Raw genomic sequence first — 23,318 nt, forward strand, 5'->3', positions numbered from 1 at the left:
GCAGCCGTGTGTGTGTGTGTGTGTGTGTGGGGGGGGGGGGGGGATGGAAAAGGACGCGCGAAAAGCATGTGAAATTTGGGAGTCACTTGGTTGTTTTGGGGAATGAGAGTCTGGAACGCTTCGGGGGTTGATAAGGGAAGTGTGGGGTAGGGAGGCTTGGTACGTCACTGGGACTGACAGGGTGCTTGCGAGTGGCGCTGACTGCGCTACATGTTGCATGGGGCCAATGCGACATGTACGTATTCAAGTGTACCAAAAAAAACATGCGTGTGAGACTAGAGCTTTTGTTTGAAGAAAAGGAGGAGGTTTAATATAGCATGTAATCGTATGATCGTGTATTCATCTATTCAATCAACAGGCTCAGAAGGAATCCCCCACTCATTCTCCTCTTCCTCGTCTTCTCTCTCCCCTTCCTGCCCTTCCTCCTCCTCCCCAACCCACCCCATTCCCCCTTCCACAACCTCAAACCGCTCCAAAAGCCCAACATCCCACCCCTGAAACTTCTTCGCAGTCGGCGGTAACAACCGCTGACTCTGCCGTAGCGCTTGATCCAGCTCGTTGTATAAGTCTTTGGAAAACTCTACATCTTCTATACTCGCACTCTCAACGTCGCCGGGTTGCAGCGGCGCCCAGGTTTGTCTTTGGTAGAAGATTTTCATGCAGCGGGTGGGGTCGAAACGGTTGGGGGAGGGGATCGAGGAGGAGAAGAGGAGGTCTGGGGTGAAGACCCATATGAGGATGGAGGGTGTGGGTTCTACTGTGTTGTCTGGAGGAGGGGTAGGGGTGTGAATGTGGAATTTTCGGACTGCAGTGTTTTCTATGAGAAAGAGGAGACGGGCTGAGATCCATTTTTGTGGTGAGTAGAAAAAAGATGGGATGTTGGCAAATTTGGAAGATAGGGTTAAGCGCCATTTATGGATGCGCCAGCCGTTTGTGAGGGGATCTTGGATACCGAGGGGTTGGGTGCAGTGTTTGCAGAGGAGTGTGTGCGGATTTACTTCTTCTTTATTCTCTTCGGCAGATAGCTATGAAGTGTTAGTATCACATAGAGAAGAAAAAAAAGGACATCTATATGTATGAAGAAAGAGCATGTAGCCTTGGACTAAACCTGTCAATCCCAATGGTCAAAGGGTATAGAGACAGTGAAACGCCAGGCCGCTGTCTCCACGGAATCAGCAACCCATCAACCTCGAAAGGAGAAGGTATATCCGGAACCAGGAGACCGTGTGTGAGCCTGTTGCTCTGGGGCGCTTGTATCAACGATAGTGCCATGGAAAAAGGCTATGTCGCCTTCTTTGCGCCCCGACGCGCGTATGATGAAATAACAACATACGAGCGCGTGAATAAATAAAAATCAGAAGAAAGTTATGGGCTTACCTGCGCGCCCACACAATCAGATTCCGCAAAGAGGAAGCTTGCGAGATCCACAAAGCCCACCCCTTCCTTTGCCTGTAGACGGTTGGCAGCCGCGTAGCCCTTCTGTCCAATCGCATGTTCATGCGTGTGATTGTGCAAGTGATGCTCATCCGGTTTGTGACAGTGCCAGAAGTCCATCATCTCAGCCCAATTCTCATTAGGCAAATCTTTCCACTGATGAATCTTTCCCTTTGGCACAACAATGCGCTCACAGCTTTTGCACAGTATCTCTGCATCCTCTGCGCCGTTCAGCGAGGCACCGTCCCAAGGCACAATGTTAGCCTGTCGGTCTTGGCGTTGCAGAGCCCCCAAAAGATCACTTCCTTCCTTCTCTTCCAGTTGCAGGCGTAGCGTCAGCTCCTTACTTGGAGGACGCGATGGTAATTCGAGTGCGGCATCGCCAGCACCCTTGACGTTGATCGGCAGACGTATTGTTGCTGACTCTCCCTCATGCGACACGGTGATGTAGGAGCCATCGGCGGACAGCTTCGCGTCTGTCTGCCGCGAGTGGTTTGTGCGCAGCGACGCAAAGAGCGTTACTGTCCGGATATGCAGCAAGAGCTCGGCGTACAGGGTTATCGACGTTTCGTTGGGCAACATGGGGCGTGCATTATCCTCGTCGCTCTGTAGCAGATTCGGGGCGTGAACCTTGGTGGGTTCCGGCGCAGGCTTAGGGTTCATCAGGTCTTTGATCGTTTCAGGAGACAGACCGAGCGCTTCGTATGCTGACTCGGGAAGTAGCGGGCGCGACATACTTCGTGATTGCGCTCCATGGTGGCGGGGATGGACGTGGGGTTGCTAGTAAGTCAATGAGCTTGCGCGCGACAAAGTTGACTTAACCAAGACAAGAGTGGGTCCGCCTGGGAGATTCTAACTGCATCCAGCCTTCTTGATGCATCTCGCTCGGAGCCATACGGCGCAATTATATGTATTATGTACTACTTCTGCTGCATGCAATAATGCTATCAACTGTGACATGAAATTAAATTTACTCAACCATGTTGCTCGTGACTTCTTTCAGCGTGTTCGAACCGCATCTACTGTCCCTTCTTCTCCTCTGCCTTCTTCTCCTGCTCCAAAATGTATTGCACGCCTCTCTTGATACCTTCGTCAAGATCAACAAGCGGCGCATATCCCAGTCGCTGCTTTGCCTTGTTGATGCTGTGGTATTTGGACATGCTACTGTACTTTACTTGAGCCCGGGTCAGGTTCGGTTTCTTGCCCATGAGCCAGAACACGTTCTCCAAGACCGCGCCAATGGCCCAGGCAAAATCAGCGCTAAGATGCCAGACGCTACTCAAGGGCACGCGGTCACCTGCCTCATGCCAGACTTTGCGCGCAAAGTCCCAGAAGTAAACAGGCTGGCCATTGGTGATGAAGAAGGCCTCACCATCCACGCGCTCTGTGTCCAGAGGGATGGTGGGCAGAACTTTGTGGGTATGGAGGAGAGCCAGAACAGCGAGGACGTGACCATGGGCGACATTCTCAACATACGTAAAATCGAACAAGTTTGTGTTGTCGCCGACCTGAAACTTGGTTTGTCCCTTGCGGCACGCGGCGACCATCTTGGGAAGCAATTGAACATCGCCCTCGCCGAAGATGCCTGCAGGACGGATAGCGCAGGTCAGGAAGTTTTCGGGGTTGCGGTTCGCTTGGAGTACGGCGGTCTCTGCGTAGGCCTACATGCATGGATTAGCAATGGCAAGTAAACGAAGAATGTCCGCTTACCTTGGTAGTAGTGTAGTACTCGGGTTGGTCAGCACCAGTGACAAGAGGCCACCTTTCGTCCGCATTGATGAGCTCTGTCGTAGGATCGAGAATCACACTTGCTGAACTTGTGTAGACAAAGGCCTTGACACCAGCTTCTTGCGCCGCTTGCAGCAAGACCTTGGTTCCTCCAACATTGACCTTGTCGTGGATTTCAGGCTTCAGGTCGAAGTGTGGAGAGGCTGTGTGAATGACCGAGTGGGGCTTGACCTGGGAAAACAGAGCCTTCATTGCAGCAGCATCGGTGATGTCGCCATCATGGTAGGAGACGGTCGGACTGGCATGGCGATTTGAGCTGGTCCGCAAATCAAGGACTGCAATCTGTGTTTGTGGGTGGCGCTTCACAATGAAGCTGACGATGTGACTGCCTAGGAAGCCGCACCCGCCGACGACGAGGACCTTTCCGAGAGACTGTATTTCTTCCGCACGCGACATTGTGGATGATGTTTAGTAATGGCGAAAGAGACGGTACGGGGATTAAGGTTTGCTTGCGGAGAGGTCGGGGATCTATTTCCGCCCAGGGGTATTGCATGGATTGGCAGTCCCCGCATGTTGCTCAGGGTCCGGACGGTCTTAGTCCGGCCATGCTCTACTCCTGGACGAGTCTACAATCTTCAACATTACATCATTCTCTGAATCATGCTCTCGTGAATTCACTTCGCGAAGAGAAATTTACCATAGTTGAAAGTTTGAGGCGGTATTTTGCACACATAGACTTGGTTCGTATTATCTGGCTTTCGTTCAATGCCTGTAACCCATATAGATGCATATACGCGCACATGTGCGCCCATGCAAGAACTCGATGTATTCATGATAAATTGTACCACCATTGGTTAACTAACGCCATATTTTGAGGTGGTCATCTTTCATACTACGATGCCTAGTAGAGCCCACAAACGCCGTATAATGCAAGCCTGGATCAGACTTGGGGTATCATGTAAGATCATCACTAATGCGGTAGGCCGTTAAATCGTCATCCGCATAACCCTCTTTTTTTAACTTAGAAGAAATTTCTATGTTTTGATCAGCACATGGCTACGACGTAACAGACAGCAGACTTACTCAGCGCTGTCTTGCGCGGACCGCCTCAAGCGACGGTTGTAGAGCTTCTTGTCTTCTGGACTTCCCCAGAAAAGCTTTGCAGCCTCGGGATTTACCAACGTGCGCGGGTCGTACGCAGGTGACTCCTCCTCGATAGCTGCAATGATAGCCTCAATGTGCGACCGCATATCGTCTTTGCGAGCAGCGTCGTAACAAAGAATACCGTCGGGGGACACGCGATGGTGGTACAGAATTGGTGTCTCGAACCGGACTCGAGGTAGGACATCTGGGAACTTGGGGCTGATGTATAGCCTAATCCTGAACATGCCTCCGTCAAGGTTTGTCATGGGCCGACCAAAGAGCACCAGCTGCCATACAAATGGATTCTTGTCGACCAAGTCAAGGTCCAATGCGATTGCGTCTTGCTTCTTGTACTTCTCGACAATCTGTTCGTATTGCCGCTGAAGGTTGTTGGCAATGCTCATCTCTTTCTTAACGGCTGCCATGCCTTCCAAGGCCCAAGATTCCATTTCCTTGTTGAGAGTCTCGAAAATCTTGACGAGGCGCTCCCGGAGAGACGTGTATTGGAAAACGCCCTCCATGGTATTTCCTGGACCTTCGAATGGCATCTTCTCAAAGCGATCTCCATCTTTGTTCTGCTTGACCGCTTCGTCTACCCGGGTGAGATAGGACTGATAGTACCACAGAAAACGTCGCTTGCAGAGATCCTTGAAAGGCTCGAACGGCGCATCGTCTCTGTTGGACTGGTAGTCTTCTTCAGCGTTGTAGATTGTCACGCCAGGCCTCTGTCGGTTGATGCCTAGGTATTCCTCAAGCCGTTCAATAACAGATATGCGTAGAGACTCATGTCGAATCTTGTCTACGTATGCTTCTTGGTTCTTCTTGTCATAGTCGGAGTTCGCGTCTTCAAAACCGGGCTCGTTCTCGTACGGGTTGCCGGACATGAGACTCTGGATGGAGATCAGGATTGACTCGAGGCCTTGTGCAGATGACCACTCTTCACCACGCTCGCCTCGCCATGTGCTGGATCATGTAAGTTTTGGAATAGGTAGAGAACGTGGTTTTGCTGACCCAAGAATTGACAGGCACACCTTTCCGCCTGCGTAGATGTTGGGATTGAAGCGCGTGCGCCCGCCGTTTGTGGTTATGGCTGTTACGCTTGGTGCTTTGGTTGGATAGTCTCGAGTGAACTTGACGGCAAATTCGAAGAAGCCAAACTCGTATGGGGTATCAGGCGGGCCTATGATGAGTGCCCGCACATGGCGCACATCGATGTCGCGGCAGGCGACGGCTATTGAGAGGTCGGATCCGCGCTGGATCTCGCCCAATTCGCGGGTGATTCTGAGAATACACTGATTCGACATGGTCCCGTGGCAACGTCTCTGCTAGGGTCTCGTATGTGAGTAGGTTGTGCGGGCTGGAGGCGCGGGGTCAGTGGGCTTAGTGAGGGCCTAGAGGAGACAGCTGATCGAACGGTCTGGAAGTCGTTATTGGGCAAAGTGACTGACAGCCGACAAGCAGTCGCTCGGGCACCTCTAGGCTACCGTATCGGCAATCAAATGCGCAAATCCCGCAAGATTCAGCAGCCTCGTGGGTTCGTTTGCTTGATTTCGCGACGCCGTTGGAGTTGTGGTTCAGAAGAAAGTGAGGAGAAAACAAAGTATTATGTGGGTGACCTTGTACCCCCAGCCGACAGCAGTAGAAGAACTTGCAGGAAGGCTGTAGATCGTTACGGTGTCAAGGCAGGCATGGGTAACGAAGCCCTAGTAGCTCGGGTTGCAGGGAGATGCATGCGGAGGGGCAGAATCCGTCACCGCTCACGGAACCCAAGCCGCAACACCACGCTCTAATTGTCGCGATAGCCAGCAGATAAGGCTGCGTCTGCAACATGTATGCCTCAGGTCTTGTATCATAGCATTCCAGCTAACGGTCATAGGGTTGTCTTTGCGCTCTTCATAGTAAGCAAGTCGGGTGGCCTCATCTACAACCGCGAGTTTCACACGGGCATGAACAAGCTCACCAGCAATGACTACCTTATGCTTGCTGGATCCTTCCATGGGTCAGCCCTACTACAAGCGCAATCATGGCTCTGCTAACCCCGCTCCAGTATGCACGCCATAACCGCCCAACTCTCTCCTGTGCCACCCGCTCGCGCACCCCCTCCCTCAACTACCACCCCAAACTTGCAAACCTTCCCCGTCCGCGCTACCGGTATTGAAGTGCTCGAAAGCTCCCACTTCCGCATTCAATGCTTCCAAACACAAACCGGAGTAAAGTTTCTACTCTTCACCGAGCCGCAACAACCAAACGTGGATACAATGATAAAGAAGATATATGAATTGTATGCCGACTACGTCATGAAGAATCCATTCTACACCGTGGAAATGCCCATCCGATGCGACAAGTTCGATCGAGGGTTGGATGGATTCGTGAAGGTGAGAGGGTGAGGGCAGCACAGTCTATAAGGAGGACATGACGATCGCGGAATGAGGGGCTGGTCATGGCATGTGGCCGCAATTGATATACATGGCCATATGAGAAACGCCCAGCTCGCACGCCCATAGTGCATGCATAGTGTGCATCAAGGAGCGCGGCGATTGTGGAAAGACGTTGGGTTTAAGAGCAGCATCTTCAAAGACAGATCACTCTCAATGGCTCCTACCGTTGCAACAGACGTCGACGTCATTGAAGCGTCGTTTGGATAGGGATAGCCGGGCTCGAGGGACACGAGTCATCAACAAACACGACACATGATCATGTCAGGTTAAGCAGATTGGCAAAATCATTATTTGTTTCATTCATCCATCTGTGTCAGATGTGGTGACACTAGCTCTAGTCATACAGTAGACGCCGTAGATGCTCTGCCCGGTAGAAAGGCTCTATACGGAAGCTATGCCAAACGCACCTTGACGCCGTGCCACGCCTACTCTGGCTCATGCTGTGTCCATCTTATCTGTGTCATCGTCCTTTTTGTTCTTGCTTCCACTTCCACTAGGCTGACCCTGATCATCTAACAATGGTTGCTTCTCATCGCCCTCAGCAACTGGCTCTAGCTCCGACTTGCCCTCCGCAGCCTCCTTAGCCTTCTTATCCTTCTCTTGTCGTGCCTTCTCTTCTTCGAAAGACATTCTAAGCGCAAGTGCAAGTTCCGGGTCGACCGAAGGATCTACTCCGAACTCGAAGTCATTGCCGCCCGATGCACCGCCGCCACCACCTCCAGAACCGCCTTCGCCCCCAGCGTTGGACGCGCCCTCTCCGCCGACAATGGGTGTGGTAATCAAAGAATCGCTGAGTAGGTTTGCGCTGGGTGGGATGATGGCTAGGTAGGAGCCTTCGGCGCTCTGCACGTTGTCGCTGAAGGCCTGGAGTTTCCGCGTGGTGTCGTCACTGAGTTCGCCGAACGCGATGATATCAATGCTGATACCGCTCTTCTTCATCTTCTTCGCCAATTTCACCAGGTTCTTCTCCTCTTCCTCGATAGGACTGCAGTTGAATATGACTATTCTCTGCTTCTGTGACTTGTTCTGCCTATGCTTGAGAGCCAGCTGCGCGCCCTGGTCAGAAGTGATCCCATCTAATGTTACAGGAGAACGTACCGCCGCCACGTTGATGCCAGTGACGAAATGTGAGCTACCCTTTATCTTTGTCCTGTGCAGTCCATCAAGCACCTTGCCAATATCCGTTGTCAGAGTCGTGAGGATCTCCGGAGTGTTGCCTCCCATGCTCATCAAGCCCACAGAAGACTCTGGGTTTGCTCCAGTCTTCGCGGAGAAGATCATGTTGACAGCATCCTGTTGCGCTTCCCATCGCGAGGGTACATAATCGCCGTTTCGACTAGCTTCGCTGTTGTCAACACTGCGAAGGTTAGTAAGGAAAGGCAGATGTGGGGTTTGGAGGCAAACGTACACTATCATGGAGGCTTCTAACACCATCTTGAATGTGATTTGTCCTAGGTGTCGAAGTGATAGTTTGGGGTAGTTGATTAGATCGACGGTTACGGTATGCTGCTGAGCTTAGGTCGCCGCAGCGGAGACCGGAGGCTGGCAAGCAAACCCCCGACGTCACGTGGGGACGAGAGACAGCGGGAGACCGTGCGGGACAATGCCAGAGGAAATGACTCGTATTCCGATGGAGATAATCGAAACCTTACTCGTGTGTTTTGAGATATGGTGAATTGCGCGCCTTATTGTGCAGCGCTGTGTTGTAGTCGTTTTGTTGGAAGTGACTCATTTGGTACTCGCTGAAGAAACAATGTCGTAATTATTATTCTACATTCTGTGCAGCCTGGAGGTGGTCGGCAACCTTGGCATAGGTGTAAGTACAAAAGCCTCGCCAACTGTTCATCTTTCCTTCCTCCACCATCCCACACCACACAGAAGCCGCAACCAACACCACCCACAACCACGCCAGAATACACCAAAAACTCTCCCAGCTGTTGCAAAAGGTACCGGATAGCCTCGCGGCGTTTTTTCTCACCTTGTATCTGCTCTCCCATTGTCAGCGTCGCGGCCTAGTACGCGTTGTTTACTCTCTGGACCCAGCACCTGAAGGACACAGCCTCAATCGCAGCAACGGCACCAAAGCTTCTTTGGACTACCCAAGGATCTCTTCGCGACTCTAAGGGATTTTCTGAAAACTTCTCGTCATACCCGTTACCGCCATCCCGCTACCGCCATCAACCTGGTGGTTGTTCACGCGTCACTACTACCGTCACCATGAACAACATTGCCGGCGGACTTACAGCTGAGGCCAAGGCCAATATGCTTGCGAACCTCCAAATCGAACTCAACTCGCGCATTGAGAAGCTGCGATCCCAGTGCGAGGCTCAGTGCGCCAGTATGCAGTCGCGCCTCGAGCGACGCGTCAACCGCATCCCGGTCGTGACGCGCCAAACCACACTCGCCAACCTCCTCAAAGCATCAGCACCAGTACAACTTATTGTCGCGCCTGCCCCACCAACCAAGGTCACAACTACAACCGCCGTCATCACAACATCGACTACCACTACTGCCGCCACCAAGAAGGCAGCCGGTACTGGCACTGCTGGCCGCAAACCTCGCAATGCTGCTCCCAGCGCGCCTTCTTCAAGACCCGCATCCTCTCCAGAAGTGCGCATCAAGTCCACTTCCACAACCAAGACTACCAATACCAAGACTGTCCCCACATACGCCAAAGCAACAAAGACGGCCCGAGCGAAGAAGCGCAGCAGCGACGAACTGTCTGGCGAGGACAAGGAAAACTCCGAATTGCCTGTGCCCAAGAAGCGCACTAGAAATGTTGCTCCCAAGACTGAAGTCGAGAAGGCTGAAAAAGCCGAGAAGAAGACGACGGCCAGTGGCATCACACGTTCGACTCGGGCTGGATCTCGCACCAAGCCTGCGGGCGGCCATGTACTGTCTCCCAAGACCAACGCAGCCAACGCGCGCAAGCCCGCTCCTACTGCGCGTAGCGTCCGCCCCCGGTAGCGCCCTTAGACGGATATGGTTACGCAGCATATGTTATTTTGGCGTTTGGTGATGATACCCCTCTCGTTTTTCGGCATCTGGGCGGCGCTATTTGTTTTCAAAGTGTTTTTTTGATTGTTTTTTTTGTTTTTGTCTGGAATCCCTGAATTTCTGGGTTTCCTGCATTTTCTCGATGATTGACTCTCCGGATATCTGGATTTTGATTTTTCTCTCTTCGACTTTCACATCATCTCGACTCCAGCAGTTTGGTTCACCTCGCCATTGGCTTGAATGAAGGTCTCTTTCCCCCGTTCGAGTTCCAGCCGCCCGCAAGGGAAGGCTCTCACGGGGGAAATTTTCCGGAACACAGCCGGGTTGGAGGAGATATATCTTGCTGGGGTTGAGGGCAAAAGTGTGGGGTTCGCTTCGCATCGTGTATTAGTTTTGTTGTCTATGTTTTTTCTTGTTTTTTGGATTTTGTTTGATTGTTCAATTTTGCATAGCGATGAACGCTTTGCTTATTTTGTTGGACTGTTGTTTTGCATAGCGACGAAGGCTCTACTCATGTAGCATAGGAGAGAGATGAATCATGACATGACATTTTCATTTTCTTCGTCATAGCAATAGTCGTGGTGTTTGATGAGCCTAATCCAGAGACTTCAAAAAACATAATAGGTATACAGCGATGATAACAATAGGGTAACTTTTCAGGTCTCCCATCTCCCAGACGCGTTTTTTAGTCCCATTCCATGATAGCTTCCTCGACAAGCGGCTTAATGACCTTCCTGCCCGCATCCGATCTATGCTGCCAAACCATCTGCCTAGGCGCCAACTCATCCGCCCTGTGCCAAGGCTGGAAATCAATGCCGTCCTTGTTGTTCTCAATCGCGTCCTTGACAAGCTTGAAGAGCGAATCCGCTTGATCTTGATCAATACGCACATCGTCGCGGACAACAAGCACGATTTCCCTGATCTTCTCTTTGCTGCCGTCCTTGTAGTGCTTCTTGTACTTGTTGATTGAGACGGAGACGTCGACGTTGGCTTGGGCGGTCCATGCGGCGTGGATGGCGAACCAGTCTGTGCAAAGGTGTTAGCTTGAGACTTTTTGGGGGTAAACAAGGAAGGGGCAATTGAACGTACCAAATAGCTCCTGAAACTCGGTCTTGAGGATCTGTTCGTCCATGGAGTAAGGGATAGATGCGAAGCCGACGCTGATGGCAGGTGTGCGTGGAGAAGGCGTGTCGATTGCGTCGGACTTCCAATCGCGGCGGAGGAGGTCGTATAGGCCGAGATTGTCAATGTCCTTTTGGGCCTTGGTAAGTTCGTCATCGAGATCTTCCATGACGTCTTTGAGGTCGTCGTCCCTCCAGTTGCTGCGTGCGAGAATGCGCTTGGAAATCTCAATGTCGGCTTTGGTGGTCTTGTCGCCTGTGAGGCCGCCAGAGTCAATGGCAATGGCGCTGAGAATAAGCTCGAGGAGCTCGTGTGGCATGTGGTATTCTTCGTCGAGCTTCTCTAATTCGTCGAGCATTTGACGGGCGACAAGGGTTGTGCAGCTTGCTGCCGTCTCAAAGACACGGGGATCGGCGTCTGGTGCGGTGCCGCGGTCTTTGTGGTGGTCGAAAATGCTCAGAATCTTGGCGGCTGACCATTTCTTAAGGGGTTCCGAGTGGTCGACGAGGACAATGCCCTTGAGCTTGGTGCTCAATGTCTCTGGATCTTCGGGCAGTTCGTCTAGTGTCAGCAGGTCCTCGTGGCCAGGCGTCATTTGCGAATTGTCCAGGGCCAGCTTGTTCTCGGGCCTCAGATCAAGGGCATGGGACGGGGTCTGCAACAAGGCAATGGCCTTGAGGGGGTTGGAGGTGTTCATGGTGGCATGTTCGAGGTGGTATGCCCAGGTCAGAGCTGCAGTCATCGAGTCCATGTCACCGCCCTCATTGCCCTGGACCAGAATCCACTCCGACTCTTTTCCAGCTTGCCAATCAATCAGAAACTCCTTCTTGGTCTGGCGACTCCATTCGCTGAAGTGGCCGACTCCTACAGGCTTGGTGGATGGTTTGGATAACGCGTCAAGGACTACCTGCTGGGGTGCGGCAGCAACATGGCTGACAGCCATGAGGCCCGGCAAGAGGGCGCGAATAGGCTTCATGGTGGAGAGAGGTGGGATGTGATGGCGATAGGTGGGAAGAGAGGGCGTGGGTACTATAAATGTTGAGGCGCAAAGGCGGCCCTGTTTCAGGCACAGATGGGGACAGCAGGCGTGGGACTGTTGCGTCACAGCATTGGCCAAAGCGTGACGGGCCAAGGCAGAGACGCGTCTCAGCCCTATAGCAGGCTTGCCGCATCGAGCAAAAACTCGCCTCACTTGTGGTTTTCTGGCGACGTGTTGGGCTTTGGCAGAAAGCATGGAGCGACGGCATAAGTACAGAGGTACCGTTGGATTACACATTAGCGGGTTCGTAGTAATACACAATCCTAGCACATGACTGCGGAGGCAATGGCCATGCCTCTCGGTCGATCGGTGGAACCAGAAATCCCAGGCCAAGCGGGCTAGCCGACCAAAACGAGCAACCTTTACTACGAGATATCAGCACCATCGTAACATGATTTTTAATAAGATTTCGACTAGATGAAAACGCTAACCCGATGTCAATGATTCCCAAGCGAATGACAAATACAATAGTAATGGTGGTGGTGGGCGATGTTATCTCCCGACTTCATCGGTCGACCGAGAGCATGTATCGCGTCTTCGGCTGCTGTAGCTTGCTGCTTGTATGCTGTCAAGGCTAGGCTAGAGCCCATGAAGGATGCGGGACGCTGCCACGCTAGCACATGGCCAGGGTGACGGCTCGTTTATGTTCTGGTGGCACATCACGTTTCAGCGCGTGTTTATATGCCCACGGGATGTGTTGTATAGTGTGTAATCAAGCAGTAATATAGATGTATGGATGTAGTAGCAGTAGCTGGCGGCACTGTGCAAAAACAATATTGCACTCCCCGCACGGCCAGCGTGTTTATGACGCAAAGTTTCCGGCTGCTGTTTGGTCCGGGCGCCGGCCGTCGCGGAGTGGCTGTGGCGAGCCTTCCCCGTATACGCTGCCGCCCGTCCCTCCAGCCACAGCACTACAAAGACTACATCCATGCCCACTCCCTTAAAACCTTTGTCCACACCCTTTTCAGGACGCCTTGCATCCACATATGTACACATGCTGCTTCCCCCCTCCCTAGCGTCGCCCTAGCCTGACCCTGCCCAGGATCCACGCCCTATCTGCTTACTGAACCATCAACTAAGCTCTTGCCGGTTGCGACCGGACAGACGCACGCTTAGAAAGCACTGCATCTAACCATCTGCCCTTCTACTTCCCCAGCCCGGCTCCTCTGTCGCCCACGCTTTTTTTTTCCTGGGGAGACGCCCGTCGTGACTACTGCAACCATGGAACCCAGGCAAGACGATCAAAGCCTCCCACAGGCATCGCCCGTCACTTCGACTACTACCACCACTACCACCTCTGGTCCCCATACTACTACTATTTCAACCACTCACACGACTCCGGGACAAGGGGCCACGATACACCACTCTCCAGAGGGTTCAACCACCATCACTCACCCTACTGTTACTACCACCACCCACATACCTGCGCCCCAACCTTCTGCCTCACCACCGCGCGTGCACCAAGCGCCGTCATATCCCCTGAGACTACGCAGTTCCTCCGTCCGTACCCAGAGAGCTTCACTCCCACCTGAAAATACTTCACAGACTATCCAAGAGGCCGATGCAGCACCAGCTCCTTCAAATCAAGCGCTAGCTGTCGACGATGCATGGCAAGGTGGTCGTAGACGAAGCAGTTCCGAGCCGCGCCCGCCTCCACAAGCCATGTTCAATGACGATGCCCTGCGGCCTCAACTGACAGGAACGTCCCATTTACAGCCATTGTACGAACATGATACACAAGCTACGGCCCCTTTTTCTGGCAACGGTCCTCCGCAGGCTCAGGGTGCTAGCAACCCACGAAGAGGCCTCACTCGGACGTCTTCAGCCTTCCATATGCGTCGAAGCCAGAAGACTCCCCGCCAAAACATGATGGGTGATAATGTCGTTGACGTACTCGATGTCATTGGTTAGTGATCTCTCAACGGTTCACTATCGTAGGCTAATGCAATTCCCAGATCCCGAAATATCTACCCTGACGACACTAAACAATGTTCAAAACTCGTTGTTTATACCCAATCTGCCCTGGCTCTACAATCGCCAGCCTACATACGATCTGGTGCAGACTGAGTCTGAGTCATCCGATGAAGAAATGGGCACGGCTAGGGGAGCAAGAGACGCAGAAACGACACGAACGGGCGAAGCAGGACGACCAACGAGCGATGCACGCGGCGATGATGGTGAGTTGCTTCGCCGAAACTCAATCGACTCGGTTCTGTCCACTATGGAGGAAGGCCCCGGTCATCACTATGCCGTGCTCCCTCACGGTGCTTCCTTGACAGGATGGACAGACGAGGAGAAGGCAGCTCTCGATGACCATGTGCGTCATCTCCTTCACTCGCGACGCGCAAAGTTTAAGCGGACCATGAAGGGTTTCGGACGCTACGTCCGCAACCCGCTTGGCTTCATTGTCACGTTGTACTTCTTCCTCATTACCTTTTGGGGAGCAGCATGGGTTCTGTTTCTTATCGGTTGGATCTACGTTGGCCACCGACAAGACTATTTTGTCGAAATTGCCGACCAGATTCTTACCGCTCTGTTCTGTGTGGTTGGAATCACCATGTTTCCCTTCCGCCTTGTCGACACTTACCACATGGCTTTTGTCGCTTACTACGCGCACAAAACCTGGAGAATCCGCAAAGAGAGGGGCCTAAAGGAACTAAAGGACCACAACGAGCTCCCAGCTATGCCACCATCTTCTGCCTGGGAAACTGGAGAAGCGCTGGAGGAAGATGTGGAGACACCTGTGTTGACTGCGGAAGAGCAAAAGAAACTGGAACATCACCAGGGCAAGTTGGCCAAGTCGCATACGTTCTACCGGCCTCACGAAACATATACACACCATGCCTTTTCCATTCGTCTACTCATCACCATTATCGTCCTTCTCGACTTCCACTCTATGTTCCAATGTGCCCTTGGTGGCACTACATGGGGCATCTACTACAAGAATCGGCCCAAAGAAGTCACCGCTATCATCCTCAGCTTCAGTCTTACATGCAATATTACTGCCGGTATCCTCATTGGCCGAGGCGACCGGCGCAGCCGCAAGACACTAGTCGTTGAGCAGATGCTCCGCCAAGAAATGACAGAGGAAGCACTCAAGAAGCTGAGGAAGGAACGCGGTATCAAGGCAAAGGGACTTATGAACAAGACGGAAAAGAAGCAGATGGACAAGAAGTTGGGCCAGAGGACCAAGAATCCCTTGGACACTATTTTGCATCGCGGTTAGAATGCTAGCGTTGTTGTTTGCATTTTCTTTTTTCAAACATTATAGAAAAGTTTCCGAGAAGCCATCTTTCTCGTTCTATTGGATTTAATGACATATACCCTTTTCTGGCGGTCTCGGTTGCCAATTTCCCTTCACATACAAATAACTCGTTTGCGCGTTCTGTATTACTCAGTCTGACTTGCATCAAGCTATATACCCTGTTTCCCTTCCATTTCCGAATCCGCACCATTCCTCTTTCTTTTCCCCCAAACCTCCCCTTGCATTCGCTTTTCCTTCTCTCCTTACAAAAAAAGCCTCATTTTCCCCGAAAAAGGGTAAAGAGCGCGTTTTCTCCCCTTCCACATTTCCTACGTGGGCTCACCTTCCCTTTTTATGCCAGAATTGGAAAAAATAAAACTTACGAGTAATGGCAATGTCCCCCCCCCCCCACACACACGCCCATGGTCTGACTCGTCTGTTGCTTGGGATCCCCCTTACCCTAAGACAACCACTATACCCCTGTTTATTTCTTCTTCTTTGTGCCCCGAAACTTAAAAAAAAAAAGCGAGGAGATTTTGAAAGGCAAGGGGAAAGAGAGTTTAGGACACGTGGTGGTGGAGTGGGTCGGGGGAGGGGGGGGGGCTTGGAACGCCTTATTTATAAAGTTTTATGAAAAGAGGAAAATTTCTGAAGAAAGAAAAAAAATATAGTGAAAAACGCCACAAAGTGTATATACCACGTGGAGCAGAATCCGCGGAAACGGAGAGTACGGGTTGTGTATGGGCAAGGCGTTCTTGGTAAGTATCGAGTCTGTACTCACCTCGAGCTTTTTTTTTTCTTGGCTTCATCCAATCCAAGACCACTTCAATACCAATCAACCCAACTTTTCCAGTCCAACACTTTTTACGAATCGAATATACCTCTGAGAGCGCCCCCCCCCCCCTCTCCTCCCCCGGTGATACTATAGAGCCGTCGATTTTCTAAACTATTACTATCGCTTTCACGTATCTTATATCCAAAGATGTATTCTCACGGCAGCTGAAATAAAATAGATGGATTGGAGAGGTACATAACCTCGCTTTCGCCTCAAAAAGAACGCGTAGGTCAAGTATATTCCCAGCTCTCTCTCTCTCTCTCAGTTCTCGAAAAAAAATATATAGTGGTATCTGATCGAATATCGCTCTAGACTCCCCTTTCTAAGGCTAGTGTAGAGTTCTCGGATTGTGAGCTGGGGTAAGCGCGGTCTAGTTAGTAGATTGGATTAGAAACGGAAAAGGAAGATGGGGGGGGGGGGGGGGATGGGTGTGGTGGAAGTAGGAGAGAGAGTAGATTGGATTGACTGCATGCATCCTTGGATGTTGAGTGTGTGTGTGTGTCGAATATAGCAAAAGAGAAATGCGAGAAAGTTTGTTTGTGCGTATGATGGGTTTATCTGATATCTATGAAAGTGATGTCAATGATAGTAGTAGTACTAAACAAGTAACAAAGGGAATTCTCTTACTAACGTTAGATGGTGACATAGAAGGGGGTATAGTTCAGGACAATCGTCCGTAGAGGTCTGCACGGGGCCTTTGTGAGGCAATCCCACCAATCTGAAGGCTGAATTCCAACATAGTCGCTAAGCATCGATCTTGGTAATTAACTAGGTCTTAAATACCATCGAAGCACAGCAAACACCACACATAACAAACAATTACCATGGAATCGAATCACAAACAATATTGACCTGGATTGTTTTCAGGCTATGGTAAATACAGAGCATCCGTCCTTTTCAGTGATATACGTAGAAGTACAAGCCAACAGATGCCTTTTTGAAGTTTTCTCATCTTTTCTTAATCCACCCTGGAAATATATGGCGTATAAATTTTTCTGTCCAGCTTGCCGGGTAATTACTCCTTTCCTGTAAACAGATGATGCCCTACGTTCATATAGTAGAAATAAAAATGTCCTCCCCTTCACCCCGGGAGACCGAAAAAAAGGCCGCAAAGGCCATGCTACGAGAAGTTTTTCCATGCTGAAAAGGTCGTAAAGCACATTCGAAGGTAATTAACGCCATGCTCAGGGGGTTCCGTTGACCTAGAGTCAACTAAGGCGTGTACCCATGTCGATATAACGCTTAAGCGCACACCCGCCTCGAACCCCTCGATGAGAAAGAGCAAAAAAGGTCAAGGCGAACATCCCGTAAATGTGGCGTAACTGGATCCGGCGCTAAATCGACAACGATTGCGCAAGTCTTTATCCGTCCGCAAGCTTTGTGGAATAGTGCCAAAGGCAAGCTGTTGAGCAGACGCGCTCAGCCTGACTAAGTTTGAAGAGAAATATGGTTTTAGCGATGTGAATGCTCATATGGGCGCATTCCACCAAACTCGACGCCTTGCATCGCATTGGCATGCGGTGGCACCCACGAGGCTGGCGGTTGTTGTTGTTGTTGTTGTTGCTGTTGTTGTTGCTGTTGCTGAAGTGGCGGGAGCACGGTGGTGGCAGAACCAGGCGTTGTAGGATGCCCTTGAGCGAGATGACCAGTCATGCTTCCGTAGACGTGTGCATTGTTGGGGTCAACACGACGAAGAGCATTCCATACGGCTGTCAATTCGGAGCGAAGTAGCTCGTTCTCCTCTTGGGCCCGTCGACAATATTCAGCGTCAGGTCGCAAGCGACCAATCTCTTCGCGAGCAGTCTGGTGTGCTCTGGTTAGATTCCGTATGTACTCAATGGCTGGTAAGTTGTTAGCAAGATACATGAGAGAGGCCGTGGACAATCCTACCTTTGGTGAGTATCTCCCACTTGCTTGATTTGCTGCCTGGCGAGTTGGGCAAGATGTTGTTTAGGTCATCAAACAAAGTCTTCATCTCGCTTCTGCGCTTCCTCTCAGCCATTTTGTGGCTCACGCGAAGTTCGGGTGTCCGACTATAGCTTCCGCCACCAGGAGTCAATGGATTACTGGGGTCTATGCTCTGAAGATTCGTAACGCTACGATGTTGCATAGAATGATGGTGGGTACTTGGAATGTCTACATCAGTCAGTAATGTCACATGAGATAGACTGGAATACATGCCGTCATCTAGCCGCTGTTGGCCTTGGGGTAATCTTGAGTCAGTAGTGTATATACTACTATTGATTGAAGTTGCAATACTGTTTTGACGCGAAGGCACATTTGAGCGATCAATGCTAGACTCACCACTACTCGATGCTCTTTTGTCCTCATGCTCAAAGTCGTCTGCTGGAAAGGCCCAAGCATATCCCTTGGTCGGTGCCGAGGCGGTAGGATTGGGTGCTCCGGATACACTCTTGGGGTTTGGAGTAATGACGGGAGCGCGCCGTGGAGGGTGGTTCGCACGTGGACCATTGCGATTAGGCGACAGAGGAGAAGTGCCATTGGGGCGCGACTCGGGGTTTGCAATGCCTCGTTGCTGCTGCAGATTCGAGACAAGGGAGACTCGGGATGCATTCTGGCTCTCGTACGGCGATTGTGGATGGATACTGAGATGGCCCATGCCAACATTCATGCGGCTGTCTACACTGCTGCGTCGAGATTCTAGATGTGAACTGGCATCAACACTTAGTCTGTTGTCAAACCCTTGGTTGAGCGATGGCAAAGCACTTGGCTGTGAAGACTGAGAGAAGCCAGAAGGATACCTCGCCGATGATGGCGTCTCTGGTATCGATGCACGCGAGGGCGAATCTTCTGAAGGGTTCAGAAGAGTTTGCACCTGCAGCCCCATGTGCTGAGAGACAGTAGATGAGTCTGGCGTACACGTTAGGACAACGTGTAGGTGACAGGCAGGCGGTGGTGTTGGATACTCACGTTTGCTTGGAGCAATGGACCAATTTCCCGAGTCGCGGATGTCCCGGCTGTCCAATTGTTGCTTTGGCTGGGCCGGGCTGTGTTCAGCTGTAGGCAAGCCGTTTGTGAGTGTTGATAATGGTGGCAGTGATTGCTGCCCTTGAGGCAGCTTACCATGCACACCATTACCATGCTGCACTCGGGGTTGGGCTGTTGAATCCATGGCTGTGGGCTTCGCTCACGAGCGAGCAGTTTAATAGTAGCGGACAGTGTGGCCTCTGCGTTAGCGAAAAAGGTGTCTTGGTAGAGTAATGGATCACAGGGTTGAATGGTGACGAGCGACAGGACCAATAGGGAGGCTGACAGGGTGGCGGGCAAGTGGTAACGGGTCAGGGCAGGACCCAGGGTCTGGAAGAGGGTCCAAAAGTAATGATTGAGAAATAAAGGGGACCCGTTCCCAAGGATGGACGTATAGTAGAAGCGTGGAACGGAGAAGTCAGAGCGAGGCGGGGTGGGAAGGATAGTCGAGCTGAGCAGGGGATACTGCTTTGCACCTGCTCCAACGCGAGAATGGCAGGCGAGGAAGTGGGGCAGGGCAGGATAAAGCTACGCCAAGCCAGACTGGCACCGACTCAGAGGGCAAGCGCGATGCGACGAGGCACGCGGGAGGGCGCGCGCACGCCACACGTTGAATTGCGTCGACAGCGACAGCGAGAGCGAGGGCTAAGCAGCACCAACGGCGATGACGCCAGAGGCAGCACGAGGAGTGGGCAGAAAAGGAGCGTGCTGCGGGTGCAATGCTGCCACGAGAGCGTGTGGACGTGGTTGGTGGCAGGCGCAATTGGTCCAAGGCGTCCAGATGGTGGGATTTGGGATCGGCACGACGGAGAGAGGGACTGCGGCACTCAGGCGTCAAGCGAAGCGTCGTGGCGGGCGCTCGAGCAAGAGGTAGGCCGGCTGGGCCGAGTGGGTGGACGGAGAGGTGGGTGGCGTGTCGCTGCCGTGGTACACACGACGAGTTGACGTCTTACTAGGCTCAGGTGCGATGAGGTGAGGCGAGGCGTGAAAAGAAAGTCGAATGCGGATGGCAGATTCTGTAAGGGCCAGGGCGCGTGAGACCGAAGAATACACCCGGGGGAGGGGCGTTAAGCACACTCGGCAGACAAGCAGGTCGGGTGCATGTCGCGAAGAAGGTGGGGAAAAAAGAACGAAGTGGCCGAATAATAAGAAGTAGCAGCAGCAGCAGCGGCAGAAGAAGAGGAAGAGGAAAAAGGACAAGAACAGGGACAGGGACAGGGAGCCGGGCAGGGAGAAGAAGGGGAGAGAGGGAGAGAGAAGGACGGGACAGCAACAGCAGCAGCAGCAGTGATGGTGCCTTGCATAGACGGGCCCCAGGCAGTTCCAAGGACGCTTGGGAGGGGGGTGTGGTGGGAACACAAGCGGGCAGCGGGCAGCACAACAAAGCAGCGGGCAGCCGGCGGTTGGCGGTCAGGGAGCAAATGTACGACCGTCGGACGAGGCCTTGTAGAGAACGGAGAGAGTCGAGTCGAGTGTGGGTGAGGGTCGGCAGGGCCAGGGAACAGCCAATTAATGGATATGATGGCGCCGAGCACACGAGCGAGCCACACGTGGGAAATCGTTCAATCGAGGCCTCGTGTATCTCAGCAGCCCGTCTAGCGGCGGCTAGCTGCACTTTAATATGGGCACCCTGTCTCGACGCGTGAACTGGTGCCCGCGCTACCGACTCTGCTCCAGACGGGGGACGCGGATTGACTCGGGGCGGCCAAGGGGGGTGCGGCGCAGAGTGCCTACTATGTAATAGTGTAGAGTATTCTTCTGTACGGTATACAGTAGTGTACATTCATACAGACAGACAGACAGACAGACAGACAGACAGACGAACAGCACAGTGACAGACGAGCAGAGGCCGGCACAACCACGACTACTACTTACTTGGCTACTTACGACGGCGGCCGGGCGCAACGCGGGATGCGAACATGGCAGAGGCTGGTCCTTTTGTCGTCACCGTCGCCCAAGCAGTGGTGCTAGCCCGCTGCCCGCTGTACCGCCACGAGGTCCCACATGTCCCTCTGCACATGCTACCCAACCGGCCACTGCGCCGAGCCCAAGCAAATTCTGCGACACGACAGGACAGCCAGCATGCCACTCACGCCTACGCAGTACTGTACGCTACCCTACCCTACGCTACCCTCCCTTACCCTGCCCTATACACTAACTACTCTGCTGCATCCGCCGCGAAACAAATCGACGTGGCCACTCCTCGCCGCCCATGCTGCAGCCATGCCGCGCTATCAGGACCCTCTTCCTCCACGTTCCTCTTCCCCCCCCCCATAACCCCCATAACCCCGATCCACGCGCCCTTCCTTCACACGCGCGCCTCGCCTCTGCATCCGTCCGTGGCAGCACATGCACCCCTGCCCGCAAGCTCCCGTCGCCTTCGCCTTCACCATTGCCATACTCTGCTAGCCCCCTGCCTGTCGTGCCGGGGGCCCTCTCGCAGATCGCCAGTGACCGTTACGCCCAGGCCCTTCATACCTGCTGTTTCCATCCTTGGGCCTTTGAAGAAGCCGTCCTCCAAAGCCAGGATTGCATGCGTCAGCCTCCAGAATCATGCCACTGCACCCGGAGCCCGTAGTCCTATTCGCTGCCAGTCCCGTGCTTCTGCCCCTCTTGGCATTTCTCCATCCACTCTGTCCCGTCCACAAACATTCACTCGTCCCTGCTTTCTTGATCGACATCCCAGTGCCCACTCCTCACGCCCATCCGGCGCCGACGAGATCCAGTATCCGTGCCATCCTGAGGTGACACGACCGAAGGCTAAACCTGCTTCTATTAATCCAGCATTAGTCTCGCGGCCAACACCAACATGGGTCGTGGCCAGACCGAGCTGCTGACTGCATCTTCTCTCATGCTTGTTCCTGCACCGCCTGTCGCCCTTTCGGCTCATGCCGACCTCGGCCCTCTATTACACCATGCATGTAGTATATGTTGTCCTCACCTCACTCTATACCTAATTACTTACTCGACTTGACCGTGCCACCTCACCCAGACCCAACCACCGGGTCCATACATTCAACCGCACAGACAACGGCCTTGTGCTGCCAGCTGCCACCTGATGTCTTGTACCTCAGCACACTGCTCCTTCCACTCTACTCTGTCTAACAATCGTGCTCTGCAATTCCCACATCAGTACCATGGATCGCTTGATCACGGCACCTCCACCGTCATCATCATCATCATCATCATTATCATTCCAATAGTATCACACCGTCCACATGGCCCTAGCACCTTGGTGCTAACATTCCAACGCAACAAATAATCGTCAGGCTTTATGGTTCCGTCCTGCTTTGTACACGGATGCCAACACTTGGGGCTACAAACACAACCATCACTAGCATGTAAGAGATGTGCGCCTCATCAGACACAGACGCCGTTGCACATGCAGGGCTACACCCCACAAGAGAGGAACAGCTCAGGGACCTTTTGTTGATAAAGTTTCAAACACGGCATACCCAATACTGCCACTCATGACGCTGCAACATTTGAGCAGCCTCTTTCTGCTGCTGCATCGTCATCACATGGGCCAGCACATTGTCCAGATGCGCCAGATTCGCACAGCAGACGGGCGTCAAGGACGGATGTTGTGCACTCAACCACACAACGCGTCAACCTGCCAGCGGCTGGTATCCGCTCATAGGTGGAACTGTTGGGGCGCTGGCGGGTAGTACACATGCAAGACAAGCCCAAGCCCGTCATTACACGCTGAATGTCGGTTGGCAACAAAAGACCAGTCGGCCGATGCCCCCCGTATGTATACAGCCTCCGCAATGCATTGATTCAAGGGCATTCGGTTGTCAAAGGGCTCAACCAGTTTGGGGTGCTGGCTAATTTGGTTTGGTGCTATCCAATCCAGTCCGCTCGGCGCTAATAGGGTCATGACCGACGAAATGAGACGGCTGCCGACCCGTCCTCGATACATGTGTATTCTGCACCTTGTCTCTGCATGCTTGCTGGTGACAAACTCGGCGTGCCATGGGCCGATGAGGGTGGCGACAGTACCTGAACAGGCAATGTACCGTCACCCATCTGCAATCAAAGAAGCCGAATGGCCCTGCAGCGTCGGCCACAGACTGGAGTGGTACATGCATATGCACATAGATACGACATATGTACATGGACCAAGTCCTACTACCCAGATGCCGTGCGACCATGAGTAGAGGAGCCTTCGCTTGGCGTCGAGTAACTAAGGCCTTCAAAGAAGGTTGCTTGCTAGCTCCGGGCGTCGAGAAACCTTCTCGGGGCGCCATTGCCTCACAAATCTAGTAGCACAATGAGACTCGGCCTCGACGGCTTTTGTCGCTTCAGGGCTCCCTACTGACGCGATTACTAGCGACCCGAAAAGACGGC

The 23,318-nt window shown here is 52.6% G+C and overlaps 11 protein-coding genes across 11 annotated transcripts; 5 read left to right on the forward strand and 6 right to left on the reverse strand.

Annotated features, from left to right (window-relative positions):
- Window positions 1-347: 347 nt before the first annotated feature.
- Window positions 348-2,169, reverse strand: COCVIDRAFT_29865 (hypothetical protein; the record flags this gene model as incomplete). The annotated part of the gene is made up of 2 exons (XM_014697293.1): window positions 348-1,025; window positions 1,378-2,169. The coding sequence occupies 2 exons, from the start codon at window positions 2,167-2,169 to the stop codon at window positions 348-350; spliced, it is 1,470 nt and encodes a 489-aa protein (XP_014552779.1).
- Window positions 2,170-2,453: 284 nt separating this feature from the next.
- Window positions 2,454-3,618, reverse strand: COCVIDRAFT_29866 (hypothetical protein; the record flags this gene model as incomplete). Its single annotated transcript, XM_014697294.1, has 2 exons — window positions 2,454-3,095; window positions 3,145-3,618. 2 exons carry the CDS (start codon window positions 3,616-3,618, stop codon window positions 2,454-2,456), a joined length of 1,116 nt encoding a protein of 371 aa, XP_014552780.1.
- Window positions 3,619-4,241: 623 nt separating this feature from the next.
- Window positions 4,242-5,609, reverse strand: COCVIDRAFT_109353 (hypothetical protein; the record flags this gene model as incomplete). The annotated part of the gene is made up of 2 exons (XM_014697295.1): window positions 4,242-5,268; window positions 5,317-5,609. 2 exons carry the CDS (start codon window positions 5,607-5,609, stop codon window positions 4,242-4,244), a joined length of 1,320 nt encoding a protein of 439 aa, XP_014552781.1.
- Window positions 5,610-6,137: 528 nt separating this feature from the next.
- COCVIDRAFT_41074 (hypothetical protein) lies at window positions 6,138-6,692 on the forward strand (the record flags this gene model as incomplete). Its single annotated transcript, XM_014697296.1, has 2 exons — window positions 6,138-6,304; window positions 6,353-6,692. 2 exons carry the CDS (start codon window positions 6,138-6,140, stop codon window positions 6,690-6,692), a joined length of 507 nt encoding a protein of 168 aa, XP_014552782.1.
- Window positions 6,693-7,178: 486 nt separating this feature from the next.
- COCVIDRAFT_41075 (hypothetical protein) lies at window positions 7,179-8,177 on the reverse strand (the record flags this gene model as incomplete). Its single annotated transcript, XM_014697297.1, has 3 exons — window positions 7,179-7,790; window positions 7,842-8,100; window positions 8,152-8,177. 3 exons carry the CDS (start codon window positions 8,175-8,177, stop codon window positions 7,179-7,181), a joined length of 897 nt encoding a protein of 298 aa, XP_014552783.1.
- A 783-nt stretch (window positions 8,178-8,960) lies between these two features.
- COCVIDRAFT_109335 (hypothetical protein) lies at window positions 8,961-9,710 on the forward strand (the record flags this gene model as incomplete). Its single annotated transcript, XM_014697298.1, has 1 exon — window positions 8,961-9,710. One exon carries the CDS (start codon window positions 8,961-8,963, stop codon window positions 9,708-9,710), a length of 750 nt encoding a protein of 249 aa, XP_014552784.1.
- Window positions 9,711-10,425: 715 nt separating this feature from the next.
- Window positions 10,426-11,838, reverse strand: COCVIDRAFT_29871 (hypothetical protein; the record flags this gene model as incomplete). Its single annotated transcript, XM_014697299.1, has 2 exons — window positions 10,426-10,766; window positions 10,830-11,838. 2 exons carry the CDS (start codon window positions 11,836-11,838, stop codon window positions 10,426-10,428), a joined length of 1,350 nt encoding a protein of 449 aa, XP_014552785.1.
- Window positions 11,839-13,122: 1,284 nt separating this feature from the next.
- COCVIDRAFT_29872 (hypothetical protein) lies at window positions 13,123-15,127 on the forward strand (the record flags this gene model as incomplete). The annotated part of the gene is made up of 2 exons (XM_014697300.1): window positions 13,123-13,807; window positions 13,857-15,127. 2 exons carry the CDS (start codon window positions 13,123-13,125, stop codon window positions 15,125-15,127), a joined length of 1,956 nt encoding a protein of 651 aa, XP_014552786.1.
- A 2,305-nt stretch (window positions 15,128-17,432) lies between these two features.
- On the reverse strand, window positions 17,433-19,113 carry COCVIDRAFT_41079 (hypothetical protein; the record flags this gene model as incomplete). Its single annotated transcript, XM_014697301.1, has 4 exons — window positions 17,433-17,821; window positions 17,871-18,116; window positions 18,162-18,851; window positions 18,912-19,113. 4 exons carry the CDS (start codon window positions 19,111-19,113, stop codon window positions 17,433-17,435), a joined length of 1,527 nt encoding a protein of 508 aa, XP_014552787.1.
- A 347-nt stretch (window positions 19,114-19,460) lies between these two features.
- Window positions 19,461-20,450, forward strand: COCVIDRAFT_19194 (hypothetical protein; the record flags this gene model as incomplete). The annotated part of the gene is made up of 2 exons (XM_014697286.1): window positions 19,461-19,872; window positions 20,128-20,450. 2 exons carry the CDS (start codon window positions 19,461-19,463, stop codon window positions 20,448-20,450), a joined length of 735 nt encoding a protein of 244 aa, XP_014552772.1.
- A 437-nt stretch (window positions 20,451-20,887) lies between these two features.
- Window positions 20,888-21,805, forward strand: COCVIDRAFT_19195 (hypothetical protein; the record flags this gene model as incomplete). The annotated part of the gene is made up of 1 exon (XM_014697287.1): window positions 20,888-21,805. The coding sequence occupies one exon, from the start codon at window positions 20,888-20,890 to the stop codon at window positions 21,803-21,805; it is 918 nt and encodes a 305-aa protein (XP_014552773.1).
- Between the last annotated feature and the right edge of the window lie 1,513 nt (window positions 21,806-23,318).

The sequence above is a fragment of the Bipolaris victoriae genome (assembly GCF_000527765.1).
Source record: "Bipolaris victoriae FI3 unplaced genomic scaffold scaffold_101, whole genome shotgun sequence".
NCBI classification, from domain to species: domain Eukaryota; kingdom Fungi; phylum Ascomycota; class Dothideomycetes; order Pleosporales; family Pleosporaceae; genus Bipolaris; species Bipolaris victoriae.